The sequence below is a fragment of the Heterodontus francisci genome, chromosome 16, assembly GCF_036365525.1.
Source record: "Heterodontus francisci isolate sHetFra1 chromosome 16, sHetFra1.hap1, whole genome shotgun sequence".
Taxonomy (NCBI): Eukaryota; Metazoa; Chordata; class Chondrichthyes; order Heterodontiformes; family Heterodontidae; genus Heterodontus; species Heterodontus francisci.
Window position 1 is genome coordinate 64,068,441 of NC_090386.1, and position 23,285 is coordinate 64,091,725.

At 41.4% G+C, this 23,285-nt stretch overlaps 1 protein-coding gene across 3 annotated transcripts in view; it reads right to left on the minus strand.

Annotated features, from left to right (window-relative positions):
• LOC137378148 (DEP domain-containing mTOR-interacting protein-like) overlaps positions 1 to 19,156 on the minus strand; it is a 65,410-nt gene extending 46,254 nt beyond the window's left edge. For all 3 annotated transcript variants that reach the window (XR_010976567.1, XR_010976566.1, XM_068048275.1), the window contains exons 1-2: positions 18,879 to 19,156; positions 11,267 to 11,445 (exon numbers count right to left, since the gene is read on the minus strand). Coding sequence is in view for 1 of the 3 variants with exons in the window: in XM_068048275.1 (XP_067904376.1) it covers positions 11,267 to 11,445; positions 18,879 to 18,964 (265 nt within the window). In the remaining 2 variants the exon portion in view is untranslated. The remainder of the gene's footprint in view (positions 1 to 11,266; positions 11,446 to 18,878) is intronic.
• Between the last annotated feature and the right edge of the window lie 4,129 nt (positions 19,157 to 23,285).

Here is a 23,285-nt window from a genome sequence, read left to right on the forward strand (position 1 = left end):
TTGAAAAAATTCAAAATATAAATAAGTGGCGCAGTGGTTAGCACTGCAGCCTCACAGCTCCAGCGACCCGGGTTCAATTCTGGGTACTGCCTGTGTGGAGTTTGCAAGTTCTCCCTGTGTCGGCGTGGGTTTCCTCCGGGTGCTCCGGTTTCCTCCCACATGCCAAAGACTTGCAGGTTGATAGGTTAATTGGCCATTATAAATTGCCCCTAGTATAGGTAGGTGGTAGGGAAATATAGGGACAGGTGGGGATGTGGTAGGAATATGGGATTAGTGTAGGATTAGTATAAATGGGTGGTTGATGGTCGGCACAGACTCGGTGGGCCGAAGGGCCTGTTTCAGTGCTGTATCTCTAAACTAAACTAAACTAAATATTACAGAACCAGGGAAGAGATATTGAGCACTCCTATGTTGAGTCATCCTAAAGTGGCCTCTAGGAATTTCTGTAAGTTCTTGGAATGCAGAAGGTAGAGGGAGGTTTCCAGTAATGGCTTAATGAAAAAATTCAGCATGCAGTGGGATACAGAAATTGACAGACCAAGAAGGTTCGAGGTTCAATCCCTGTCAATGAGGATTTAGTTGGTCTCAAGAGTGACAGGAAGGCTGATACAATTGGTCTAAGCTGGGGAGAGGAAAGAAAAGGTTCATCAGTACATGCTCTCCTGATCATTATTTGTGGATTATTGCTGGAAAAGTATGCGCATGTAGATAGGATCAAATTCAGCTATGGTGCCTCTATAGTCATGATCTTGGCTATGAGGCACCACATGAATAAGGTAGTGGAGGTGTGCTGAAGTGAGTGGAATTGTCCTGCACCTGAGTCAGCATCTTAATGAGAGCAGAGAAAATGATGGTGAAGTTCTTGCAGTTAAAGGCTACATCTTTGTAAGTTCTTGACAGAAAAAGTTTGAATAAAATGTGGAACCTAATAAAGTTCTTAAAATAACCATGTACTTAAGACTGAACACTCAGTGGTACACCATGTTGGACCTTGGCTGCATTATGCCATTGCCCCAGCTAAGATATATTTTCCTAATTCAGAAACCATCAGTATCCCTTGGGTTTACTGGTGTTGCAGTGTGGCACAGGTTATTCTGCAAATGGTCTCACCCATTTACATTTGGATAATTGAATACACACAAGGTTAATGTTTAACTTGAGAAAAAAGCTCTTGCTGTACGTGTAGGCAAAAGACAAAATCTTATGGTTACTTTTTTTCTACCATCATATTATCATACAATATTCTCACTTCACAAGATGAAAAGATTAACAAAAAAATCATGACCTATATTATTAGTGTTATATAGAAAAACAATGTGTGGAAGGCATAAGCCAGTACACATTTCAAACCAATGTTTACTGAGGTCTCCGGTTGCATTTTCCATTTCATTATCATATTATTTATAGCAGTAACTTCGTTGCTCAGTAGAATAAATAAAAAAGATTGTTTTCTCTTTACTGAAAGCTTATTGCAGTTAAATGCTTACACTTACACTAAAATAAATTACAAAGTTAATTTCACAATTTAGCTCTCCTGATGCAAAGTTTCATACAAATGGAACTTATAATGGGAATTTGGCTGCAGAAGTCAAAACAGCCAATTCTCAGCTCTCACAATTTGCCATGTATTAATTTTAATAGACAGAAAATCATGTAGGACTTGAATCAGGCCTGCACTTTTATATTCTCAATGTGTACTCCTGTTGTGCAAAGTTATACTGGGGACACCAAATTGTCAAATCACCCCAGTATTCTTACATTCCTTGTGAGCAATGGAGAGGAACCTCCACTACATACATCATATTTGCCCTATTAAACTTTGCGCCAGGCAACATTCAAATTACAACTGTAATAATTGCCATGCTATAAAAAGTTAGTACTCTTGCTAGTGCAGAATATTGTAATCTTGTTCAATAATCATATGTGGTGCTTTAAATATTTAAACTATTAGAAGTTTTCTACAAGATATATGCCAATATTAAGACATTTTACATACATTGTAATACTGTTTAGTCCAGCACAAGTCACAAATACAACCTTCATGAAAGCAAATATCACAAAGACACTGAACAGAGAGATAATGAGTATAAGTGAATTTAATTTCAAACTTAACTTTGCGGTAGAGAACTAAGCTGTTTGCTACAAATCTGAGGAAGTACTAAATGCGCACATCAATCTGTTTGTGCAGTACTGGTAACTTTTGTCAAAATAATCACCATGCAAGTGTCAGCAAGATGTCAAGACAGGTTCACAGGTTCCATGGTGTTAAAGATTGAATAAGTTGTAAATGAAATGACACTGCCTTGCTAGCAGCAAGTTTGGAATTGTAATACAGTTTGTGCAATGCAATGAACCATTAACCAAACATTCAATGTGCAGTGCTGTAAATACTTCAAGGATGCAAGTGCTACAGACATGTAGGAAATTATACTCTTTTCACCTCTCAACTGACCGCAGTGTTTTTATTTGAATTGTGTTTTAACCCTTGAGCGTTTTAATGGTCGATAAACGGACAAATGACAGTTTAAAGGTTTAAAGATAAATATTTATTAAACAAAAACTAAAAACTTCGCAACTTCACCCACACACGCACACACGCATACACACACACAAGAAAAGATAGAGATTAAAAGATAAAAAAACAAGTTCGTTGTGAAACCTTGTTGGTTTTCCCGGGAGGAAAATTTAAATTTACTCCTGGTTCACTGGGGTCAAGCTTTGGAGAGTTTCAGATGGACGGATGCTTTGCTGCAGACTTCTTTGGATGGCAAAGGTACTGTTTCAATCCCACAGATGGGGAGTTTTCCAAGGTTACCTTTTCATCTGTGCCTCTCGGTAATTTTTTTAAAAGATGATATTCAGCAGGGTCTCCTTCTTGGTTGGAATAGATCTCTCCCTCAGCCTTCTTGGTTGCTGGCTTTCTGTCTTCTGCTCTCTGGCTTTCTGCACAGACAAAGTCACGTTTTCAAAAAAAAACCTTATCAGGCTTGGTTCCTGTCAGGTAACCAAAGTTGCTGTTTTCATACAATGTCTCTGAATGTGAGGCCATTGATACACAATGGTATTTGAATGTTGCTCATCTTGTTAAAGTGGTGTTTGACCACACCTATTAACCAGAGTTTGGGTCTGGAGATGCTATGTCTGCAAAACTCATTGTTAGTCCAACTGGTTGAAAAGGAAGCCATTAACATTGAATGGGGCCATTTGGGTGATAAATGCTGTCCTAGCCAGCGACGCCCACAACCTATGAACACATTTTTTTTTAAATTAGCATTTCTAATGCTTTCTTCAAGGCTGGCCCAGATATGATAATGGTTTCAGTCTCCAGCAGTCAAAGAACAAACAAAGAACAGTACAGCACAGGGACAGGCCATTCGGCCCTCCAAGCCTGCGCCGATCTTGATGCCTGCCTAAACTAAAACCTTCTGCACTTCCGGGATCCGTATCCCTCTATTCCCATCCTTTCATGTATTTGTTAAGATGCCTCTTAAACATCTCTATGGTACCTGCTTCCACCACCTCCCCCGGCAACAAGTTCCAGGCACTCACCACCCTCTGTGTAAAGAACTTGCCTCGCACATCCCCTCTAAACTTTGCCCCTCACACCTTAAATCTATGTCCCCTAGTAACTGACTCTTCCACCCTGGGAAAAAGCTTCTGACTATCCACTCTGTCCATGCTGCTCATAACTTTGTAAACCTCTATCATGTCGCCCCTCCACCTCTGTCGTTCCAGTGAAAACAATCTGAGTTTTTCCAACCTGTCCTCATAGCTAATGCCCTCCAGACCAGGCAACATCCTGGTAAACCTCTTCTATACCCTCTCCAAAGCCTCCGTGTCCTTCTGGTAAGGTGGCGACCAGAATTGCACGCAATATTCTAAGTGTGGCCTAACTAAAGTTCTGTACAGCTGCAGCATGACTTGCCAATTTTTATACTCTATGCCCCGACCGATGAAGGCAAGCATGCCGTATGCCTTCTTGACTACCTTATCCACCTGCATTGCCACTTTCAGTGACCTGTGGACCTGTACGCCCAGATCTCTCTGCCTGTCAATACTCCTAAGGGTTCTGCCATTTACTGTATACTTCCCACCTGCATTAGACCTTCCAAAATGCATTACCTCACATTTGTCCGAATTAAACTCCATCTGCCATTTCTCCGCCCAAGTCTCCAACCAATCTATATCCTGCTGTATCCTCTGATAATCCTCATCACTGTTCGCAACTCCACCAACCTTTGTGTCGTCCGCAAACTTACTAATCAGACCAGCTACATTTTCCTCCAAATCATTTATATATATTACAAACAGCAAAGGTCCCAGCACTGATCCCTGCGGAACACCACTAGTCACATCCCTCCATTCAGAAAAGCAACCTTCCATTGCTACCCTCTGTCTTCTATGACCGAGCCAGTTCTGTATCCATCTTGCCAGCTCCCCTCTGATCCCATGTGACTTCACCTTTTGTATCAGTCTGCCATGAGGGACCTTGTCAAAGGCTTTACTGAAGTCCATATAGATAACATCCACTGCCCTTCCTTCATCAATCATCTTTGTCACTTCCTCAAAAAACCTCAGTCACTATGTATATTCGCCGTACTGGAGAGGTCATCTGACCTCTTACTCCATTTTGTCTGGTAGCAAAAGTATGTCCATTCTTTGGAAGATTAATTCATCAGTTCAATTTTTTATAGTTCATAACTGCTCCTTGCGTGAGCATGACACAAGTAACAATTGGCAGTAGGTTTTTTTTTAATATACAAAAGTTTTTTTTCCCTTCTTCCTTCTCCTAAAAAATCTTCTCTCCTCTGGCAGATATTGGGCTAAAAATTGGATAAGGCCCATTAGTGGGCAAAGGGATGATAATGCATAATTACCCTGGGCCTGATCAAAGTGACGCAGACAGCACACAAACTTCATGCTGCCTGCCCATCTCCATGATTGTGGTGTGTAGCCCAGCACTAAATGTGCTGCTGACTGGCTGTATGCTCAGCAGGGGACCCAGGTTCATGCAAGTCCAGCACCAATTAAAGCTAGTCTGCACTTCTTCCTCTCAAAGGGGAGGTGCATTTGGGCAGCAGCAGGTGAATGACAGAGACTTTGTGAGCTGGAAGAAATATGAGAAATGGTGTCGCAGTCCACAGGGTGGGCTCCCGGGTTCTCCAATGCAGTGCAGGAGGCCATAGTGCAGCATATGGAAAGGAGGAAAGGAAGAGAGAGAGAGCTTGTCTTTCTGCAGGGGGCCAGGAGGCCCTCCAAGACAAGCACTTCGAAGGGAATGGGAGCAGATAACCATGGAGGTCAATGCCAGCAGTTTGGCCCTGAGAACCTGGCTGCAGTGCCAGAAAAAGTTCAATGGCCGCACAAGTGTCAAGAATGCATCTTTAAATCCCATATCCAAGCAACCGCACCACCAACCTCACGCACTGCTCAATGCACCACACCTCCATCACTCCCCCATCAACAATGTCTAGCAATTAGGACTCATGCCTAACATTCATACGCACCACCTCAACCACTTACCACTGCTGGAAGCCTCACACCCATATCATACTGCCAGCTATTCAGCTATAACAGGCACATCACCCAAACACATTGCAACACACTCACTGATGCACTTCCCTCCCTTTTGCAGGACAATGTGGTGCATAACAGGAGGCAGCAGCAAAGAGGTGGCAGGGGTTAGGCACAGCTCATGTCCTCACCCCCTTGGAGGAGACTGTGCACCATTATTTGTACAGCTGTTGCAACAAGCTTTACTGAAGCCATCCAGGATGACGCTGTATTCTTGCCTTATGCAACTTCCCAAGTCCCACTTCACCCTCATCCCACAATATGGTGTAACCATGCACCTCTTGCTTTCCACCCACCACCCCTTGTGCATTTATGCTTTCAGACACCCAGGGTCTGCCATCTGGCCAGCCAGTGGTGCGTGATGATGAAGGGCAAGAAGAGCACGCCTCTGGGGGGGAAAAGCACCATCACTTGACTGGGACTTGCAGCCATCAGCTCTGATATTAGCACAGCACCTAACTCAATGGGTAGTATAGAGGTGGGACAAGCACGTGGTGCATCTTGGGAAATATTTGGGCTGTAACAAGGCCAAATGGAAAAGGATAGCATGTGGGGCAGCTTACTGGAGGTCAAGGTCACAGATGAGACCTGCTGCAGAGGACTCAGATGAGGACTTAGATGGGGCAGCGTACAAGAAAAGGCTGAGAGGCATGCACACAGAAATGCTTGTTGCATTGGCAAGCCTGTCAGACATCATGTTGTCACTGTCAAAGCACATGGAGGAGTCCAGCTCCAACTTGGCGCAGGGCTTCACGCAGACCTTGAAGCCCATCCTTTCCTGCGCAGAAGTGGTGGCCAACTCCATGACAAGAATGGCGGACCCAGCTAAGATGTAACATCTGATGGCCGATACCTCAGCTTCCATTGCAGCATAGGCAAAAGCCACCCAACGTCTGGGTTCTGCAATTGAAGCTTAGACTGGGGTCATGAGATCTCTGCTAGGTGTCATGCAGGCTCCTACTGCTACCATCATGGCTGCAGATACCATTGCTCAAAGTGATTGCAGGGTCTCACAGCAGTCCGGAAATCTGTGCTCCAGTAGATTACCAGGACAGTGGAGTGGCAATGGCTCTGTGGTGTGAAACCTGCTGTCCTCTCTCAGGATGACTGGATCTGTACTCTCTCTACTGCCACTCCACCAGTGCGCGCAGACTGCTGTTGTCCATGTTGAGATGGAGGCAGTGTGAAGCTGAAACCTTAAGGCCCAGAGCTGCTCAAGGACATCCTACAAGGCCATCTGTAGTGTCCCTCATTGACAGTGAGCAGCCTTCCACCAGCCATGCTGCAGCTGGAGCACTAGGGTAGACAAATGCACCCACAAGACACTAAGGGATTAATTCACCCTCAGGGCATGGCCAGTTATATGGGCAGAGACAGCTTGTGGTGCAACATATTTTGAATTAGCGCAAAAGATCGCAGAAACTCAATTTGTATTGGATGAAATTTGCACTTGAAATTTCACCATCTTTTGCGTTGCTTTGGCCAATTTCAGGTGCACTGCACTCAAAAAAACAACACAAGCTAGTGGAAGCTCCACACCAATACACATAGCAACAGTGAAGTTTCCAATGCTTGTTTATATGATTATGCTGTGCATTTCTCTGTTCTATGATTTGGGTGCAGTTGAGATGAAAATGACGTGGATAAAAATGAGTTCAGGAAATTTTCATATGAAAAAGCTGAGCTGACAATTTATGAATGTATATAACAAACATTTCAAGAGTCAGTACCAAGCTTCTAATCCGCAGGTGCAATCATCAGATATATACCCTTCACTTCAAATAAATTTACAAAGTCTTCACACAATCAGGCCTACAACTAAATCAAAGAATATAAGCTATCTGTCCTGCATCTTGAACATGGTGCATGCCAAAGGGGGCAATCTCACCATCTAGTCCCCTCTGCAAAATCAGCTGGATATAAAAGCATTTTGGTTTCATTCTGTCCTTTTCCATTGATTTTGTTTAAATATTGAGTTCTAATGAATCAATCAATATAGGTGGCAGGTTGAAAGAGCAACTGGGACCAACCATGTGAGGGAGCTGAAATAGCATTGGCAGAGATAATCATTGACTCAAGAGAATATTGCACGACCAGTATAGGGCAACTCAGTTCCTTTAAGCAATCTTGATATTACACATGGAATACTGTAATAAAATGCTTATCGCATTGAAAACATTTCTTCTCATTGCTTTTTAGGGGAAATGTTCACCTTTTATTTTGTACCTTAGTAACCTGGAGGGCAATTTTTAGGTCAGTAACCGTTCCAAAATACTACTTCAGTGTTTAAACAGATCTACTGAAAAGGATGAGGCTCCTCTGATGTCCCAATGAGTCTATGAACTAGTTGTAATGGTTACTGAGCTATTCATACCAGAAGGCACAGTCAGCATCTGGTATATGCTGTGAGGTTGGGGAGTTGGGTGGGGTAGGAGTCATCCTAGAATTGCTGTCGGCATTCACAGACTAGAAAAGGGTTTCTGCTCCTCATCACTATCCAATGATCCATGCTGGAAAATCAGGTTTGCATACGCTGACAAAATTACTGCCTCGGCTCAGATGTGACCACTCAGGCTAGGTAACATGGGTTAACAAACTAAAAATTGTATAGACGATATTATAATCCATTATAATTCCTTGTAATAGTTTAATTTTTGAAAGACACTATGATGATGTTTTCATCTTGATTGCACTTATTTCAAATATTTTGAATACATTTATATTTTTTAATATAATGGGTTAGCAAAATTGCATTTGACATAGGTTTGCAACCAAACTAAAACGTTTTTCATTATTTAGCAGGTAGTTCTAGTCCTATTTTTAAAATTATTAATAATGAATACAGATGAAAATGCATATCCATTATTAACTCCATCAGGCACAGTAGTATGTTAAGTCTTGAGAGCGGAAGAGCAAATTACAAATTGTGGCATTATTTGTTAGAGAGGGACTAGTTGCAACAGAAGTAATATTGGGTCTCCTTGGATAGAATTAAAGGACAATAAAAAGAAAACATTATGAGCAGGGCTATGCGACAGGTCATCAAATAATCAAAGGGAGGCAGATACAGTTTTGGGGGAGATGGTAAAACAGATGAGTGCCGCAAGAGGGTGGAAGGTTATCGGGGGTAGGTGGAAATCTGGAGTAATCCGTTCAACCATGAACTTATTGAATGGCTCGAAGGGCCATGTGACCTACTCCTGCTCCTAATTCGTATGTTCGTAAGTCTTCAGTAGTAATTCTGGGTATTTCAATTTTCCTCATATTGACTGAATTGAAAGAAAAGGAAAGACTGCATTTACATAGCACCTTTCATGACTTTAGGATGTCAAAGCCCTTTACTGCCAATGAAGTGTAGTCACTGTTGTAATTCAGGAAACACAGCAGCTAATTTGTGCACAGCAAGCTCCCACAAACTGCAATGTAATAATGACAAGATATTCTGTTTTTATTATGATAATTAAGGGATAAATATCAGCCAGGACAGAAGTGATAACTCTCCTGCTCTTCATCAAAATAGTGGCATGGGATCTTTACATGGAACCATGATGGCACAGAAGGGCCTCAGTTGCACATCTCAGCCAAAGGACAGCAGTTCCAACACTGCAGCAATCCCTCAGTACCACACTGAGTACCAGGCTTGATCTTTGTAACTCAAGTCTTTGAAGTGGGACTTGAACCCACAACCTTCTGACACAGAATGAAGAGTGCTACCAATTGAGCCACAGCTGACCATATACACAATGGGGACACTCTGCAAATGAGTGGAATATTCCTATTTTTAGAAATAAGGGAACTTTTGGAATCTAGTGACCATAATATTCTGACATTCAGGGTAAAGATTAGCATCAAAAACAAAAGGCAGCCAATTAAAAAGTTAAATTTTAAACAAGCTTATTTAAGGGCATGAGAGAAAGCATGGGCATAGTAAAATGGAAAGACATACTGGAAGGAAAAGTGCGGAAGGAAATTTTGAAGGATTTCAAAGGGGTAGGTTTATATGTGCAAAAGCAATCTATCCCTGAAATAGGTCAGTGCAGAATGCTTATATATTAATGAGGCCCTAATAGGCTACTACATAAGCTCCAGTCTCATGGAATATATTACAACGGATTGGCAAATTGTTCCCGGGTAGGCAATGGCAGGTAGTACAACATGGGCAAGTATCTAATTGGTAGCCAGTTACCAATGGAGTACCATAAGGTTCAATGTCAGGGCTGCTGCTGTTTATAATTTCTATAAACTATTTACAGGAAGGAGTTACCAAAGTGTCCAAATTTGCAAACAATACCAAATTGAGAGCAGTGGCAATTGATAAATATTAATGCACACAAATTCAAAAGGATCTTGACAAGCTCAATCAGTGGGTGAAGAAATAGCAGATCCAATGTCAATTTGCATTTATTTAGCAGCATTAATGGAGTAAAAGTCCCTCAGTACTCCAGAAGAGCATTATCAAACAAAACCTTGGTGAAAGAGGCAAGTCCTAAGGGAAGTCTTAACAGACGAGACAGAGGTAAAGAAGCAGAGATGTTTTGCAAGGGAATTCCACAATTTGGGACACAGGAAGCCGAAAGAACAGCTGCCAATGGTGGTATGAAAGAAATCAGGAATACACAAGAGGTCAGAATTCAAGGAATGCAGAGATCTAATGCAAGGTTATGAGATTTGGCAGAAAGAAGGCTGGTGCAGATTACATGGTAAATGAGAATGTACTTGAGGTATTGGAGCAGGGGAGAGATTTTGGGCAGATCATCAGCATACTGTTCCTGGGCTGTTAAAAGGAAACAGAATATTGGGATGCATCACAAGGTGTAAAACATATGAATCTAGAACTATCATTTTAAAACTGTATAAGGCCTTGGTGAGACCACATCTAGAGTACTGCATGCAATTTTGGCCTCACTATTTCAAAAAGAATGGAGGGGGTACAGAGTAAGGCAACATGGGTTGATCCCAGAACTTCTGGGAATGCTGCAAGAGGAAATATTAACTGCCCTGGATCTTTTCTTTCCTGAAAAGTTAAAGAGGGGACATGGTACAAGTGTTTAGAGTTACAAAAATGTTAGACAAGTTGAATCCAAGTAAGCTTTTCTGCCGTGTACAGAATTTAGGTACAAGAGGTCATATTTATAAATTAAGGACAATAAAAGATAAATAGAAATATAAGAGGAACCTTTTTTACTAAAAGAATGGTAAGTCCATGAAGCAGATTACTGACATGGATGGTGAAACAGGGTTTCAAGAAGGAACTAAACAAGTTCTCGTCAAGAAATGGGATTCAGATTATTAGAAATACATGAACTGCTTCTCCTGATAAGACTGTTACTATTTTACTGTGTTAATATCTCCTAGCATTTTGTATGAATGATACATATACAGAGCAGCACAAGATCAATATTCAGCATTTTATTTCTCTATTAATTCTGCTGTACCATTATACTTAGATTTATTTACTTGAAATGCTTGGCCACTTGATCCACAGTTTTCCATTATTCCTTCCAATGTGCCAGTGATTGGGAAGCATACTGGGAGAGAGGTGATTTGATTAATGACATTCAATCCAAATCACCCACCCTCCATTAGACTCATCAGTCTTAATAATACAGCTGAGGAGGGATTTAGTCCTTTTTCATTATGGCATTAAAGACATATGGTGTAAAGCTGTTAATGGACTATGACAGTAACATACCATGATGAATGATGTTATGATCCATTAATTTTTGCATTAGTTTTATGGCTGTCTCCCTGTCAGGTGCCTCTTTGTGGTCTATCAACCAATCAATTAGCTCTTTAGCAACAAAGCAGTTTGGATAGGTTCGCAGATTATAGCGACGGTCTTTGATTAATTTTCCATCATGCAGTCGAAGCCTGATAAATAAAACAAAGCTATATTACAATTTTCATCAACAAAATGTTTCTTTGTTAAATAACTAACATTGCAACAGCTCCTTTTTTAAACTGCCAGTCAAATTCTGATCAACATTTTAAAATTCAAACTCAAACCAGTCATCGCCTTTTTGCATGTAGCAGGACAATGTTATCATAAATAATTCAAATAACTGTTGGAGTTTCATCAAAAAGAAAAAATTGCTGCTTGAATTGAATTATTTTAAAAAATTCAGAAAGAAAAATACACTTTCAAATTTGTGGCAAATCTCAGAATCAGCTTACAAATAACCAAAAGAATCCTGCAACTCTGAAATAGCCAATGGAAATCTATCATCAGTGGAAAGCTTCAACATTTAGTTTCATTGTCAATTTTTGAATTGCTTTATTTAAACAGTGAACACAGATGGGGTAATTGCTTGGAAAAGTTAATAGGATAGATTTTCTAATACAGTGCAGTTTAAAGGTACAATTTTCACCAACAGTGAAGTGTGCTGATTGCAATATCTCTGATCCACTTATTATAATTGCGCATAACTCCAGGTGCAGACTTGGATATATCCAGGGAGCAAACAAATGATGGAGGCAGAAAATTGCGAGTCAGGGAAATTTAAAGTGGGCAATTAAAGAAAAGTGGCAGAATAGAGGACAAAATCGTTGCAGCTTTAGAAAAGATTTTAAAAGCTTCTCAATCTATCTGCCAAGGGTGAAGCAAGAGGGGTTTCAGAAGTGACAGGCAAAAATGAAGGGAAAGGAAGCCCAGTGGGCTTGCATGAGTTTACATGCAAGTAATGAAGCATCCCAGCAAGTAACTTCCTGTTTGATGGCTTCTGCCAAAGCATTAATCATCAGATGTTTATTTCACATAATTATTATACAGAAAAATCTGTGAACATGACACAGGTTTCAAATATATTGTAAAATAAAGTAGTCTCTTTGATCTGGACCTCTGCTCATTGTGGAACACCAAAAAGTTAACATCAACCAATGGATCACAAAGTTATGATGATGAGCATAGCCCCAAAACTTTAACCTTCCCTTTCTCTGCACAAAAGTACCCATTGTATATTTACAGCATTTCTGTGTTTATTGCCAACAATGTAGGAAATGGTAGATAGAAAAATCTGTAAAGGTTGCTCAAGTAATTGGTCAGGGCAGACTTGTATAAACAAGTTTGTCCTAGTATAGACTAGATAACGCTGTTTGCAACATTAATGGAACTGGAACCAAGGTATAACCATTGTGGACTGGTAATCATCTGCACAATGTATGCTTGATCCGGATTTGAAATATCCTCCACCCTTTTCATTCTATTTGAACCTAGCCCAGGTTAATTGGGCAGAAAAGCTGGCAGATAAAACAGCAGACAAGCAGATGGTAGAATTCAAAAACATTCTAACTGAGAATAAAGAAGCTGCGGCAATGGGCACAGTTTCATGAATGAATAAGATTAGGACAACTATGAAGTTTAAAAAGGTGTCCTACAGTAAAACAAAGGCTAAAAGTAAAGAAGAAAACCAGAAGCAATGTCAAATGATGAGAAAGAAACAAATAGGAAAACAGGAAAGATTAAAAAGAGTATGAAAAAAGAATGGATGTCTAAATAAAGGACAAAGGCAAGAAATTAGGCAAAGAAAAGGTAAGACTACTTAAGGACAAAGAAGGCAATCTGATGGTACAGAATAAAAGAACAGCAGAACTATTTAACTAGTATGTTACTTCTGTCTTTACAAAGGAGGTAAAGGAAGGATGGCAGTGAAAATACAAGAGGACACAGAGGAATAAATAGTAAATCAAAATATTAACCAAGTGATATTAAAAAGGTCAAGGGGACATAAAGTTGACAAGTCACCAGGCCTGGATAGTCTATATTCCAGAACACAGAAGGTTAGTCATTAAATATAGCAGCAGCAGTACCAATTATTTTCCTAAGTTATTTGGAAACAGGAACTGTGTCAAAAGCACTGGAGACTGAGGCAAATGCTCTACTCCCATTCAAATAAGGAGAACAGAATAGGTCACATAACTATGGACTCGTTAACTTCATACTGGTAGTAGGAAAACTGCTGGAGATCATAATAAGGATAATATGGGTGAATACTTAGAAAGGGGTGGACTAATCATGGACTGTGAGCATGGATTTATAAAGCATAGATCCTGCCTGGCTAAATAATTTTTTCAAGAAAATTACTGAGCAGATAAATAAATGGAATGGATGTAGTATGCTTAAACTTCCAAAAGACATTTGATGAAGTGCCATTTGAAAAATTTGTTGAGATTAATTCTGAAAGTATTAAAAGTAGTGTCAGCATGCACAGAAGAATGGCTAAAAGAAAGAAGGAAATGGTAGCAAAAGAATGATTCTTGGATTGGTGAGATATGATTGTGGTCCAACCAAACAATGTGTGTTGGGACCTCTCATTCTCTAGCTATAATATATTGAAAATCTTATGTCTGAGCATACCTTCAGTCTACAAAGCCTTACTTCCTGCTGTCAACATCCCCCTCCCCCAATATAAATTCTTATTTCTACATTATTGATGAAAGTGCCTAAACACGATGGGCCATGTCGCCTCTTTCTGTGCCGTAAACTTTTTATGATTCTATACAATCCTTTATATGCTGTCATTATAACCTCCTGTCAATGGTGGTACTCTAGCACCTGAAATTTATGTTTCTCACCTCCTCAACCTGCAATGCAAAGGAACTCCTATGTTGCAACCAACTCAACTTCTCTGCTTCCCAAACTGCTCGAGATGTTACTAAGTAACTATAAATGATCAATTTAAATCAAAGCATTATTCAATGTGATAGAATGTATTACTTTAAAAAGGGGAGTGAGTTACATCTGCACAACTCAGTCCAATTATCCCCTGCTCTCTAACCCCTCCTCCACCTAAGGAGTACATTTGGCCTCAGTTTAACAAATGCAATGCTGGAGAACGAAAAGAATACTGAACTGATAATGGACACATATACAGGGATTATCAAAATTCGCTGACAATACCAAACCATGGAGAATGCCAAACTGTGAAATAGAGTGTGAGGTACAACTGTGGCATAGACAGGTTAGAGGAAAAGCTAGATATGTGACAAATTACAGTTCAACATAGATGACTGTAAAGTAATAGTTTAGGAAAAAGAACAAAGATGGAACTATACTGCAAATGGCAAAATTCTCAATGAAGTAGAACAACTGAAAGATCAATGGTACAAATATACAGATCTTTAAAAGCAGAACTACACATGTGGAGATCTATGGAAAGGGAAAAGGGATTCTAGATTTTATGTATAAGTGCATTCCGAAAGCAGAAGGTAATTTATACAAGACTTTGATTAGCACACAGATTGGAGCACTGTTTATTTCTGCATGCTCAGATCTAAAAATGATAATACTAGAGATAATGGATATAGTTATAAGAGGTTTGAAAAATTAGGGTTGTATTCAGAAGGGGTCAATGGGAATCTCAAAAGTGTCAAAATTTTGAAAAATGGTTGCAAGGGTAATTAGTAAAACCTTATTTCCACAGCTCAGTGAATCAGTAACAATAAATCGAGGATTAGTATGAGAAGCGTGGAGGGGGGTATGAAGGATTTTTCCCCGCACAAAAGGTTGATTCGAGTACAGAATGCATTAACGCAAATAGGTATTAAAGTCAAATGAATCAGGAAATTTAAGGGGATATAAATAAACGCAAAGAAGAAAAAATATTGCAAGTTATGAGGAAAAAAGTAGGAAAATTAAATAAAAATAGATGGTTTGGATGTGAAGGTAGCAGTTGCACAAATAGAATGACCTAAATGACCTCTTTCAATGTTGAATTTCTATAGTATCACTGATCTCATCATTGTACCTTCTCAAGTATAAACAGAGCCTTCAATTAACTTTAAAATAACAACACCATTCCTTTCACTTCAACTATATGGCAACTCATCCAAATCGTTATTATTATCATGAAATAAAAGGCAGATTGGAGCCTGATGCTTTCATCTATACAATGATTGGTTAATAACAACATATACCATGATAGTCCATATTGGTTTTGTTTAACTGCAGCAGTTGAACAAGACACATTACCACCTTACCAATGCAACTGGGGATGAGCAACAGATATAGCCTTGCCAGCACCATCCACATCTGAAGGACAAATAAAATAAAAATATAACTGTCCTAAAGCTCACTGCTGTGTTTCTCCTTTTCTAGCTATGTGGTACCCTGTAGAATGAACTGTGCCAGAAATGGGTGTTCCGAGAGCACAGGATAAGTAGATGATGTGGAAGGGAAGTCCAAGATGGAATAGTTATACATGGACTCTAGATGGAGTAGCCAGATGGGTGGAGTGGACTTGTGGGTTGAATGGTCTTTCTTCTCTCTGAATTTTGTTCACATTCTTATAAACTCCTAATCTGTTAACGTATTCACCTTAAATATCCTTAATTACAATCTATTATTAAAATGTCTACATCTGTCAAAAAAGTGTTCAGGTCCCATAAATGTTGGTTATAGGTGCTGCATTATTCTTACAATACTTCCTTATAAATACTGATTAAAAAGCAATTATTAAAGTTTTATCTTATTTGACTTCCTGCATTAGTGTAATCTTTAGATTATTGTATGGATCTACTTATTCTGGTGCAATGACACAACGAGTCTTAAAAAAAAAACGTCCTGTATGAATAAATAGCAAACAAGCCAGTACAGCAGCACTAAAGAACACAAATTATGATAATGTCAGCTCCTCGTCCTGGCCAGCAATCTGCACTAGCTGCATGCTGCACTATTAGAAACACATTGAGTTCTTCTAAACATTATGGGGTTAAGTTTGAAAGGCTTTGTTATTGGTGTGATGTCTTCTAGCAACAAGTATCAGTTGTAGAATAGGAGCTGCAACATTATAGCACAATTTCCCACCTGTGTTCACAACCAGCAAGGTTCCACCTGGCACCAGGACTATGCAAAATTAGCATGCGTACATTTGAATCCAGCATATTTCAGAGAGTTTTTTTTATAGATGCAAAGCAATCTGTTAAAAAGTAAGCCAGCCATTCATAGAGTCATAGAGTCGTACAGCATAGAAACAGGCCCTTCGGCCCACCACGTCCATGCCGACCATAATGCCTATCTATACTAATCCCACCTGCCTGCATTAATTCCATATCCCTCTATGCCTCGCTCATTCAAGGACCTGTCCAGATGCCTCTTAAATGTTGCTACTGTTCCTGCTTCCACCACCTCCTCTGGCAGCTCATTCCAGATACCCACTATTCTTTGTGTGAAAAATTTACCCCTTTGATCCCCTTTAAACCTCCTCCCTCTCACCTTAAATCTATGCCCTCTAGTTTTAGTCACCCCTACCACGGGAAACAGACTCTGGCTATCTACCCTATCTATGCCTCTCATAATTTTATATACCTCTATCATGTCCCCTCTCAGCCCCCTTCGCACCAGGAAACCTATTACTAGAGAAACAATTAGCCTCTATGTGATCTCTGGATGTGCCTAGTTACAACAATTAGGCCATGTTTCAATAGTTACACACAGCTGTACCATGGCAGCAGAATAATACATTGCAGATTAGCTTAATGCTCCTATCTTTATAAAACAATATATCAGGAAAAACAATCTGCAAGTATATAGCACCTTTAATGTAGTATAACATCACAAGGTGCTTCACAGGAGCATTAACAAATAAAATTTGACACTGAGTCACAGAAGAAGATATTGAGGTAGATGACTTAAAGCTTGGTCAAAGAGGTAGGTTTTAAGGAGCATCTTAAAGGAGGAGAGATGGAGAGGTATAAGGATGGAATGCTAGAGCTTAAGACCTAGGCAGTAGAAGGAACACCAAGAGTGGAACGATTAAAATTGGAGATGTGCAAGAGGCCAGACTTGGAGGAGCACAGAGATCTTAGAAGGTTGTAGAGCTGGAGGAGGTTACAAAGATAAAGAAGGGCGAGGTCATGAAAGGATTTGAAAACAATTTTGAGAATTTTAAAACTGAGGCATTGTCAGACTGAGAGCCAATGTAGGTCAATAAGCACATGGGAGATGGACCTTGGACACAGGTAGCAGAGTTTTGGACAAGCTCATGTTAATGGAGGGCGGGAAATGGGAGGATAGCCAAGAGAGCTTTGGAATAGTCAAGTCTAGAGGTAACAAAAGCATGGGTGAGTGTTTCAGCTGATGAACTGCAGCAAGAATGGAGTTGGGCAATGTTATGGAGTTAATAGTGGCCGATCTTGGTGATGAAGCAGGTATGTCATCAGAAGCTCATTCCGGAGGAGTAAAATGAGACACCAAAGTTGCAAACATTTAGCAGGGAGATGGATGGAGTCAGTAGCTAGGGAATGGAGTTTGTGGTAGAGGCAGAAGACAGTGGCTTTGCTCTTCCCAATATTTACTTGGAGGAAACTTCTGCTCATCCAGCACTGGATGTCAGACAAGCAGTGTGGCAAATTAGAGACAGTGGAGGGGTTGAGGGAAGTGGTCCTGAGGTGGAGAGGGGCAGTATGTAGATGAGAAATAGCAGGGGGCCAAGAAAAGATCCGTGGAGGCTCCTGACTTACCATGAGCAATGCCTCAGGAGATCAATCTCGCTGGTGGGAGATGACAGGGTGATGACAAGGACTACAGCATCACCTTTCACAATAGTGTTATCAAAAGCCAGGACTAAAACAATGTTATCCATCATGAGAGAGATCTTCTAGTCCAGTGTAATTATAATGATGCTTCTGAATAGGATCAGTGTTGGGCACTGTATACCTTTGTAAGATTACGAGAAATTCAATGATCACTGCTATATTAGATACCTGTATTTAGACTTATGGTGCCTTGTACTTTTCCAAGGCAGCATAGACCCATTAAAACTACAGCGTTCTAAATCATTATGTTAACATGTTCAAGTTGCAAAACCGACCGCTTACCTCAAGCAACCTTAGTAACATGGAAATTCGTCAAAAAATCATTTTAGTGGGAGAAAAAAGGAAGATCTGTTGTGATTACAGATAGTAATGTACAATAGAATGGAGTCTTATCTCTAGCAGAGCGTATGCTACTTTTTCTGCTAAGCAGCCTTTTCTCTATCTGTATTTCAGCGCATCTAGTTACAGAAATAATTAAACAGCAGGCTTCTTTTTGCATAAATTTAAAAGGCGTTTTCAAACAACCTGGAATTGCCCTTTAATGTGTCAGGTTTTTTTTGTGGAAATTATTTTTATCCGGGATCAACAGGACTGATCGCTTCATGTAAGTCAAAAAACCAACCATTGCCTGATTCGTGAATAGTTGCAAATTTAACTTGATGAATACGCATCTTCCATACTTATTTTAATACACATGTTTCGGGATTTTCCGCACGGAATAGTGCAGCAAACTAGCCCCGATCTCCTCTTTAGGCAACATGCTGTCTCCATACCTTAATTGCTCGCCTGTAATTAGTACTTCAGCCTTGTAATGCCTTTCAGTCGCTTTCTTTTTCACGCTGTTCTGAAGACTTTCCATTTTTGAATAAGAAGCCCGTTCAACTTGGCCGCCTGCCTAAACTGTGCTGTCTGTACCTGCTGGCCGTGGTCAGAACCAAGAACCCTGGAATCTCGGCTTCCTGGGGTCCATTTCACAGCCTACTGAATGGTTGCTCAATCTTGACACTTCCACGCCAGTGTTCCCTCATTCAACTTTACCTTTCGCGGATTCTGCCCTCTCTCGGTCTGTTCTGTATCTGGGACTTGAACAGATTACCGCTAATTGAATACATACTGTAACTCTGATCTGTCATCAGTAAAGGACGAGATTAGCAGCAAAACAGTAACATATGTTGTGAGCCACGCAAACCCTTTCGGTCCAAATTTGCAAATAAATCAGTACATTTGATACCACCGCTCAGATTGATGTAGAAAATTTCTACATTGGCTGAATATACCGGCACGTTTCTGGGTGGCACAGGAAATCCACTCTGATCGACAGGGTCCGCTCAAGAAGTTTCGGGACTCGCTTATTCTTCTCCGCATGGTCGTTAAGCGCTGAACGATGTTATTATTCTAGATTGTTGGGGCACACATCCCATCAAAAGCCAGACATTTATGGATAAAGAGCTGCAATCTGGCACATTTCTTTATTTTCTGTATAGTTGCTCCAGGTGCACCCTACAATCCATTAGGCACGGCATCCCAAACACATCCTGACAAAGTCCATTTACCCTATTTGTCAATGACATTGACAGATGGAATAATACCCCAATCCATTTTAAGTGATTTTCGAGGTGAGGAATGTTAGTTCAAGGAGGTCCAACATTTTCCATTTCAGGCATCCAGTAACATCAAGCACTTCACGGTCAGATATGGGACAGCCAGATGAAGCTTAAAGCTCCCCCTCTCCCTACCAACCACATGTTTCAGTCCCAATCTCGGGAGGGCATTCATACTGTCCCACTGTGGCACTTCTCCCCTTTCCCACACCAGCCAGTCTTAGATCTCCCTTGAATAACATTGACAAGTTGTACCAAATTTGAGCACAGTTTTGTACTGTAGACCCATGCTCAACAGGAACTGGATTCAGGCTGCTCCAACTCATTTCACATATGAATCATAACAAGCAGAGACTTTCATCCCACTAGGCTGTGCTGTATTTCAACCCAAGTCCCAGAAGTGAAAGGTCTGTATGTAACACACTGCATCACCCAGTTACCCTGTCTCCTCTGATGGTTTTTATAAATTTAATAGGAAGGGTCACTCTTTTACTCTATCCTTATGTCCCTTATTCTTCCCCCTTATCTGTAATTTTGTGTGTTCATTCCCTGGAGTTGAAATTCCTATTTTCAGAAGTTGTAGTAAACAAGTAAACAAAAGTACAAAATGGTATTTCTTTCCAAATTTCAGCACCTCCTCTTGTGACAGTCTTGCTTTTCCTCTTTCTGTGCTTCTTTGTTACTCTCTCCCGCTGTCTTTGCTTTTCTTCCTCTTTGTTGAACTCAGTTACTGTTTTTGTAACCAGTGTGCATCCAATACTACTTCACATCAATGCAAAATCATGTAGTATTACTTGCTTTTTGGAGAAATTGTACTGAAATATGGATAGATAAGTCACAGGTTTCCACAGTTTACCTTAATATATGGCCCAGCAACCTTAATTCAGAAAGTAACAAGCCACTCAGTTGTACCTAACCTCTACGAAGTCAATAAAAAGGAATGAAACTGGACAGACCACCCAGCATCAACCTAGGCACCGGAAATGACAATGGCAAACCCAGCCCTATCGACTCTGCAAAGTCCTCCTTACTAACAACTGGGGGCTTGTGCCAAAGTTGGGAGATGTGTCCCACAGACTAGTCAAGCAACAGCCTGACATAGTCATACTCACGGAATCATACCTTAACGACAATGTCCCAGACACTGCAATTACTATCCCTGGGTATGTCCTGTCCCAACGGCGGGACTGTGGTCTACAGTAGAAAGGGAGTTTCCCTGGGAGTCCTCAACATCGGCTCCGGACCCCATGAAGTCTCATGGCATCAGGTCAAACATTGACAAGGTAACCTCCTACTGATTACCACCTATCGCTCTCCCTCAGCTGATGAGTCAGTACTCCTCCATGTTGAACACCACTTGGAGGAAGCACTGAGGGTGGCAAGGGCACAAAATGTACTCTGGGTGGGGGACTTCAATGTCCATCACCAAGAGTAGCTCGGTAGCACCACTACTGGCCGAGCCCTAAAGGACATAGCTGCTAGACTGGGTCTGCGGCAGGTGGTGGGGGAACCAACACGAGGGGGAAACATACTTGACCTTGTCCTCACCAATCTGCCTGCCGCAGATGCATCTGTCCATGACTGTATTGGTAGGAGTGACCACCGCACGGTCCTTGTGGAGATGAAGTCCCGCCTTCACATTGAGGATACCATCCATCGTGTTGTGTGGCACTATCACCGTGCTAAATGGGATAGATTTCGAACAGATCGAGCAATGCAAAACTGGGCATCCACGAGGCGCTGTGGGCCATCAGCAGCAGCAGAATTGTACTCAATCACAATCTGTAACCTCATGGCCCAGGATATCCCCCACTCTACCATTACCATCAAGCCAGGAGACCAACCCTCGCTCAATGAAGAGTGCAGGAGGGAATGCCAGGAGCAGCACCAGGCATACCTCAAAATGAGGTGTCAACCTGGTGAAGCTACAACCCAGGACTACTTGCATGCCAAACTGCATAAGCAGCATGCAATAGACAGAGCTAAGCGATCCCATAACCAATGGATCAGATCTAAGCTCTGCAGTCCTGCCACATCCAGCCGTGAATGGTGGTGGACAATTAAACAACTAACTGGAGGAGGTGGCTCTACAAATATCCCCACTCTCAATGATGGGGGAGCCCAGCACATCAGTGTGAAAGATAAGATAGAAGCATTTGCAACAATCTTCAGCCAGAAGTGCCAAGTTGATGATCCATCTCGGCCTCCTCCTGAAGTCCCCAGCATCACAAATGCCAGTCTTCAGCCAATTCGATTCACTCCGCGTGATATCAAGAAATGACTGAAGGCACCGGATACTCCAAAGGCTATGGGTCCTGACAATATTCCAGCAATAGTACTGAAGACCTGTGCTTCAGAATTTGCCGTACCCCTAGCCAAGCTATTCCAGTACAGCTACAACACTGGCATCTACCCTGCAATGTGGAAAATTGCCCAGGTATGTCCTGTACACAAAAAGCAGGACAAGTCCAACCTGGTCAATTACCGCCGAATCAGTCTACTCTCAATCATCAGCAAAGTGATGGAAGGTATCATCAACAGTGCCATCAAGCAGCACTTGCTTAGCAATAACCAGCTCAGTGATACCCAGTTTGGGTTCCGCCACTCAGCACCTGACCTCATTACAGCCTTGGTTCAAACATGGACAAAAGAGCTGAACTCAAGAGGTGAGATGAGGGTGACTGCCCTTGACATCAAGGCAGCATTTGACCAAGTATGGCATGAAGGAGCCCTGGCAAAACTGGAGTCAATGGGAATCAGGGGGAAAACTGGTTAGAGTCATACCTAGCGCAAAGGAAGATGGTTGTGGTTGTTGGAGGTCAATCATCTGAGCTCCAGGACCTCACTGCAGGGGTTCCTCAGGGTAGTGTCCTAGGCCCAACCATCTTCAGCTGCTTCATCAATGACCTTCCTTCAATCATAAAGTCAGAAGTGAGGATGTTCGCTGATGATTGCACAATGTTCAGCACCATTCACAACTCCTCAAATACTGAAGCAGTCCGTGTAGAAATGCAGCAAGACCTGGACAATATCCAGGCTTGGGCTGACAAGTTACATTTGCGCCACACAAGTGCCAGGCAATGACCATCTCCAACAAAAAAGAATCTAACCATCTCCCCTTGATATTCAATGGCATTACCATTGCTGAATCCCCCACTGTCAACATCCTAGGGGCTACCATTGACCAGAAACTGAACTGGAGTAGCCATATAAATACTGTGGCTACAAGAGCAGGTCAGAGGCTAGGAATCCTGCGGTGAGTAACTCACCTCCTGACTCCCCAAAGCCTGTCCACCATCTACAAGGCACAAGTCAGGAGTGTGATGGAATACTGTCCACTTGCCTGGATGGGTGCAGCTCCAACAAAACTCAAGAAGCTCGACACCATCCAGGACAAAGCAGCCCGTTTGATTGGCACACCATCCACAAACATTCACTCCCTCCACCACCGATGCACAGTGGCAGCAGTGTGTACCATCCACAAGATGCACTGCAGCAATGCACCAAGGCTCCTTAGACAGCACCTTCCAAACCCACGACCTCTACCACCTCGAAGGACAAAAGCAGCAGATGCATGGG